General features: G+C 50.4%; 1 protein-coding gene across 1 annotated transcript in view; it reads left to right on the top strand.

Annotated features, from left to right (window-relative positions):
• Positions 1 to 7,016, top strand: part of PXYLP1 (2-phosphoxylose phosphatase 1) — a 66,437-nt gene extending 59,421 nt beyond the window's left edge. Inside the window, 3 exon segments of the mRNA XM_023749589.1 lie at positions 174 to 313; positions 5,498 to 6,063; positions 6,065 to 7,016. Coding sequence (XP_023605357.1) covers positions 174 to 313; positions 5,498 to 6,063; positions 6,065 to 6,436 — 1,078 coding nt within the window. The 3' untranslated portion in view covers positions 6,437 to 7,016.
• The last annotated feature ends 6 nt before the right edge of the window (positions 7,017 to 7,022 follow it).

Consider the following 7,022-nt stretch of genomic DNA (forward strand, 5'->3'; position numbering starts at 1 on the left):
TTATGCATAGCCATCGGTGGTTGAGTGATCAAGAAATTGGAATTTAAACTTGATTGAGCGATCGTCTGCTGTGGGGGCGGAAGGGCACACACTTGGGGTTTCGTTTGCTGAAGCTGAGACCATTGCGGACGCTGTGGAGCACGCTGACCTCGAGATCTGTGTTGTCTCTTTAGGAAACCGTATCACCCGAAGCTGGAAGCTTTCATTAGTCACATGTCAAAAGGATCCGGAGCCTCTTTCGAAAGCCCCCTACATTCCCTGCCTCTTTTCCCCAATCACCCGCTCTGTGAGATGGGAGAGCTCACACAGACAGGTACGTGTGACAACCGTTCGCACACACTGGGGGCGAATAGCGAATACTCCGGGGCCAGGCGCTGCGGGCTCATAGGGCAGATAAGGACTGGCACTCAGCATTCTCTGAGTCCACCAGCATTCTAGTTAACATCTGATTTCTAAAACAACAACAACAACCAACTTTATTGTTATTACAAAGGCAGTGTATGTTCATGGAAGAGAAATTAGGAATGACAAGTAAGCAAAAGGAAGAAAAATAGCACCTGTAATCCCACCAAAGATATTAGTTATCTTCCTTTCTGTGTTCATTCATGTGTGCGTGCGTGTGCACACACACACACACACATACTCACAGTGGTATCTTACTAAACACACTATTCCGTTACCCACTTTTTCACTGAGTATATTGTGATCATCTTTCCCTATTCATCAACAACACCATTTCTGATTGCTACATATTATCCCACTATGGCTGGGCCATAATTTATACAATTAATCCCATGTTCTTAGATACTTCAAGCAAAACACCTGGTAAGTTTCAGTGTGCCAGGTCTCAGCGAGAAACAGGGCAGATCCCCGCTGAGCGAGGAGTTTGTTTGGTCAGACCACCTTTCCCTTGCAGCCCTATTTGTACTGTTGTGCAGCCAGCTCGCTGTCAGAGTCATGGTGAGTTATTTGTGGGATCCCCTTTGTTGGGAAGAGAAAGAACTGGTGGGGTCCCCAGGAGCTTCCGGTTTCGTACTTCAGTCTGGGACCTCAGAGGACGTCTGCTTGGTGCCAGCTCTTTGGGAAGAAACGGGAGGACCTATTGGCCATGCTCTGTCTTCCTGTTCCCCAGCATCGTAGGACCTCGGCTGTGATGGGAGGAAGGTCTCCGTCCTGTCGCGGGGAGAATGGTGGTGACGGGCAGAGTGGGGCAAGCTGAAGGCTCTGGAGGGCCAGCCTGGGAGAAGGAGTTTTTCCAAAAGCTTTTGATAATTAGTTCCACGCATACAGATTCTGCATTGGATTAACACAGGAGTCATCCTACCAGATCCAGCGCCCCTTTTATTAGCAAGTAAAAGCGCTCCCTTAACTATCCTCAAGTGAAATTCGAATACAATATAATCTTTCTACATACATAGTCTTACAATATATCAGATACCCTAACTATAATAGAAAGGAGGGGAAAGGGAAACTAATTTATTATAGAATTCTGTGTGCCTCAGTGTAAATGCTTGGGCACACCTACACTAGAAACGGGAATGATGGAATCAGTCGCTTACACGTAAGTATAGATTGCTGACTGACAGCTACCAATGCAGACTGACTGAGAGGTGTATTGGTGACTTTAATACCAAGTGTTGGAACATTTTTTAAAATATATTTTATTGATTTTTTACAGAGAGGAAGGAAGAGGGATAGAGAGTTAGAAACATCGATGAGAGAGAAACATCGATCAGCTGCCTCCTGCACACCCCCTACTGGGGATGTGCCCGCAACGAAGTACATGCCCTTGACCGGAATCAAACCTGGGACCCTTTAGTCCGAAGGCCGACGCTCTATCCACTGAGCCAAACCGGTTACGGCGGAACATGTTTTTTTTAACAAGTTCTGATGAAAACAAAATACAAGTGTCCCTCAACTAATATCATGTTTCTCGGAAATTCACTGGATGTTAATGTTACGCAAAAATGACTTTGTGTTTATAGATTCAAAAAAAGTGAGTTCATCCTAGCTGGTTTGGCTCAGTGAAGGGTCCCAGGTTCGATTCCAGTCAAGGGCACATGCCCAGGAGGGGGCGGGCAGGAGGCAGCTGATCAATGATTCTCATCATTGATATTTCTATCTCTCTCTCCCTCTCCCTTCCTCTCCAAAATCAATAAAAATATTTTTAAAGTGGGTTCTAGGCTATATAAACAGATTTTTCATGTGTGGGAATGTCTTATGGGACCGAGAACAGTTCCTTGTGAAGACTGTCCAGCCCCCTGGCCACCACCCACTGGGTGTCAGGAACATTATTTCCCATATTATTGTGACAGCTCAGCCTCCAAACCCTCCCTGAGGGCAGACCCCGGCTTGCTGAGAACCTCTGCTTAGACCAGTGATGGCGAACCTTTTGAGCTCAGCGTGTCAGCATTTTGAAAAACCCTAACTTAACTCTGATGCCGTGTCACATATAGATATTTTTTGATATTTGCAACCATAGTAAAACAAAGACTTATATTTTTGATATTTATTTTATATATTTAAATGCCATTTAACAAAGAAAAATCAACCAAAAAAATGAGTTTGCGTGTCACCTCTGACACGCGTGTCATAGGTTCGCCATCACTGGCTTAGACTCTGGTTGCAAGTAACAGAAACCAACTCAAGCACAAAAGGGACATTATTATAAGGATTCACAGTGACTCGCCGACTGTGAGGGCGAGAATATGAGCAGGCCTCCGGAGACTGGAGCCAGGAATAAAAAGTCTGCCTGTCGCTGCCTCCGTGGTTTTGCTGGGTGTCTGTCAACAGAGTGACAGTCCTAGCCACACCCACAGATGGGCTGGCAAGTCCACATTCTTGAGAGAGAGAGTCCGAAGGGGTCCTTGAGGGTCAGCGCCATCACCTGGCTACGAGGTCAGGGTGACTGTGCATTGAGAGTGGGACCCAGCCTTTGGGTCCAGGGGCCGTCCCCCGAGAAGAGTGGGGGGGCGGGGGCAGGGCTGAGGGGTTCACACACGTACTGACATTCATTCTGACCTTTCTTCTCATTGATTTCTTATCATCGTTATCATATCCTAAATTAGTGTTACTCTAGAAATTATTTTTGCAGTATTGTTTGCTCCTGGTCCCTTATTCTCTCTTAATGGCCAATTTCATCTTCTATTTTAAATTTTATTTTAAGAAAGCCTCGCTGTTAGAGCAGTCATTTGTCACTGGCACACTTTGGCACCCACAGAGACTGCGTAGGAACAGACTGATCACTGGTGCCTGCTCTGTTCAAGGTGCTGTGGCAGCTGTTGGGTGTGGGGGAGGGGAGGGGAGGGGCCTGGGTGAGTAAGCTGCTCCCCTGCCTGTCCTAGCGGATCCCTCAGCTGCAGTGTAACGGCACACACACGGACACCAGCTACTGCTGCAGTCCGCAGGGTTGTATAGGATAAGCACAGGCTTTGGAGGATAGACAGCCCCGTAAAATGGGGCTAATATCTTCCGGACAGGGCTGGTGGTGAGTGAGATTCGATAGCATGTGGAAAGTGCCTCATACAGGCACAGTGCGAGGCTCGGTGAATGCTGCTAACGGCCCAGAAGTCCAGCGGCCTGTGGGAAGGGGAAGTTGTTCGCGTGACCCGGGGGAGGGAGAAGGGAGACCACAGGGAAGGCAGGAGTGGTGCCAGGCGCAGGAGGGGGTTTCTCTGGGCAGAGGAGGGAGAAGGGCAGGAATAGCAGGCTGGTTTGGAGAGTATAAGAAGTCCTAAATGGCTAGAACTTAGTATTTCTGCATGAAAATGTAGGGACTGTGACAAGGGACTAAGGGCACAAGGTTGGGGCCAGATGGGGACTCAGTTCTGCTACTTCTCCACTGTGAAGGGCCTCCGTTTCCTCACCTAGAAAATAAGGAAAATGGGGAGAATGATCAGCCTTTACTGGCTTTTTGTGAGGATTAAAGGAGAAAGGTCTGGCCCGCAGTAAGCACTCCACCTTTAATATATGCAGCTAAGAATGTGAGGTAGGCCCAGAGGTGAACTAGATACAGATTCTTGATGTTCGTCACTCATGGTTTGCCTCATTTTGCAAGTCATTTGGGAAATGCTAAGGCTCCACCCAGCCCCGATCTCTGAGGAATTCTGCTCTCAATCCATATTCTTCATTCAGAGCAGGACTTCCTTTGTTGGGGGCGTTTTCTGAGCTATTCCCCTTCCTGGGCCAACAGTGCCCTCTGCCTCAGGCACTTCAGCCTTAAGCTGTCTCATCTTGGCGGTGGAGCTGTTCAAACTGTTCGGGCATCTGAATAAGTGATACGGCTGGTCCTGGGGCCCGCATATGGTTCCCACTCTCAGAGAATGCATATTTGTTACTGAAATTGCATCCCATTGGCTGGCAGGCGAGCTTGCTTTTATCTTGGATTGCCTTCTCTTGCTCGAAGAGAAGGCCTTTTTAAAAAAAGACCATTTATTGCTGTACTGTGGTTCAACGCTGAAACATCTTAAAGATAAACTTGAGATTTTTGCTCCTGCCCATGTTCCATCCACACCCTTTCTGTGCCCCCATCATTCCCAGGTAACCACTGAGATCAGTTTCTTGTGCATCCTTCCCAAGTTTCTTTTGCAGAGCACAGACAACTGCAAATATACATTCTTATTTTCCCCCATTTTTATTTGCTGATTTTATTTGCTGATTTTAGAGAGAAAGAGAGACATCAATATGAGAGAAAAACATCAACTGGTTACCTTCCAAATGGGCCCCGACCTGGGATCAAACCCGCAACCTTTTGGTGTATGGGATGATGCTCCAACCAACTGAGCCACACCAACCAGGGCCCCCCATTTTTATTTAAAAGGAGCAAAAAAAACATACTGTCCTGCACTTTGCTTTTTTCCGCACATTCTCTCTGTGTATCTGGGAAATCATCCCATATTCGTTCAGAGAGTGTCCTTATGGACGACTGGGAAAGCCCCAGCCAGGCCAGACAGAATGTACCTAAACGTTAGCAGAGGGGACTTCCCAGCACTGAGAGGACTAAGCAGCCAGCAAGCGGCCTTTTCTCTTCCTGATTGAGTTCCCGGAGTTCTCCCTGCGGGCTGAGGAATGCCAAGTCCCTGGGGCCAGGGACAAAGCTCTCCTTAGACCTGTGACACCTACAGCCTGGGCACCCCCCCACCCCCACCCCAGCGGGTGATTCCTTCCGCCTGAGGCCTGCCAGTCACAGGGTCTCCCACAGGGAAGGGGCTGGCCTACAGGGAGGGTTGAGGCAGAGGGTCATGGTGCTCCCCAGAAAGGCTGTGGGTCCCAAGGACAGGGCTCACTCGGCTCATCCCTTCGCGGATAACTCCAAGGTGCCCCCCAGTGGTCAGGCTGGCGTGAACCCGTTCTCGCAGCCTCCACACAGTGGGCAGCAGGCTCGATCACATGATCTCCCACTGCTCTAAGGTGGCTGGAGCTGGGCACTGACTCAGTTTCCCTTGCCGTTCCCTTGGCTGAGCTGCTGGTCAGGAAAGCTTGTGTCGCTCTGTTCCAGGAGTTGTGCAGCATCTGCAGAATGGCCAGCTGCTGAGGGACATCTACCTAAAGAAACACCAACTCCTGCCCAGTGACTGGTCCCCCGACCAGCTCTACTTAGAGACCACGGGGAAAAGCCGGACGCTGCAGAGCGGGCTGGCCCTGCTGTACGGCTTTCTCCCCGACTTCGACTGGAAGAAGGTCTATTTCAGGCACCAGCCCAGCGCTCTGTTCTGCTCCGGAAGCTGCTACTGCCCCGTGAGAAACCACTACCTGGAAAAGGAGCAGCGCCGGCAGTACCTCTTACGCCTGAAGAACGGCCAGCTGGAGAGGGCCTACGGGGAGATGGCCAAGGTGGTGGACATCCCCACCAAGCAGCTGCGGGCCGCCAACCCCATCGACTCCCTGCTCTGCCACTTCTGCCACAACCTCAGCTTCCCCTGCACCGGACACGGCTGCATCGACATGGAGCACTTCAAGGTGATCAAGACCCATCAGATGGAGGACGAGAGGGAGAGGCGGGAGAAGAAACTGTATCTGGGGTACGCGCTCCTGGGCGCCCACCCCATCCTGAACCAGACCGTCGGGCCGCATGCTGCGAGCCGCCGAGGGCAGGAGCGAAGAGGTCTTCGCCCTCTATTCTGCTCACGACGTCACTCTGTCCCCGGTCCTCAGCGCCCTGGGCCTGGCGGAAGCCAGGTTCCCGAGGTTCGCGGCCAGGCTGATCTTCGAGCTCTGGCAGGACAGGGACGAGCCCCGGGAGCACGCCGTGCGGGTTCTCTACAACGGCGTCGACGTCACGTTCCACACCTCCTTCTGCCAGGACCACCGCCGGCGCTGGCCCAAGCCCATGTGCCCCCTCGACAACTTGGTCCGCTTCGTCAGAAGGGACATGCTGGTGGGCCTGGGGACTGGTAGCACTAATTATTATGATGCCTGTCACCGGCAAGGATTCTAAGAGGTGCAGAGTCCAGCACTCGCAGAGTCTATGTCGAAACAGAGGGGTGGGAAAGGTACACGTCTCGTTCCAGCCTTCGCTAAGGGTACAAGGTTATTGATTTCCATGGCTAGACACTGCGCTTGGGAGCCACACAGATGGTTTTCGGTTGAACAATGAGGACGTTGTTGAATTCGGGTTCGGGAGTTCCTTGATACACAATGGCCAATTCACAGAAAGAGGAAGGTACTTTATCATAGCCAGACTTTGCTTAACTATGCCAGACTATTTTAATACTCAGAGTTGCCAGCCCACATGTGTATTCTTCTGACCTGCCAGTGGTACCAGCAAACCTCAGCCCAAATGTGCTTAATCTGGGACCATCTTACCTTGTCCTTGTTCGGTGAAAAATTTCCCAAGTAATTTATGTAAAATAGGGCTTGACAGACCTTTTTCTGTACAAGGCCAGAGAGTAGATAGTTTAGACTGTGCAGACCAAAAAGCCACACACAGTCTCCTGTCACAGCTCTTTCGTTCTGCTCTTGTCACGGGAAAGCAACCACAGACAGGTACATCCAGCGCGCACAGGTCGCACAAAACAGGCCGT

This window comes from Myotis lucifugus, unplaced genomic scaffold (assembly GCF_000147115.1).
Source record: "Myotis lucifugus unplaced genomic scaffold, Myoluc2.0 scaffold_8, whole genome shotgun sequence".
NCBI lineage: Eukaryota > Metazoa > Chordata > Mammalia > Chiroptera > Vespertilionidae > Myotis > Myotis lucifugus.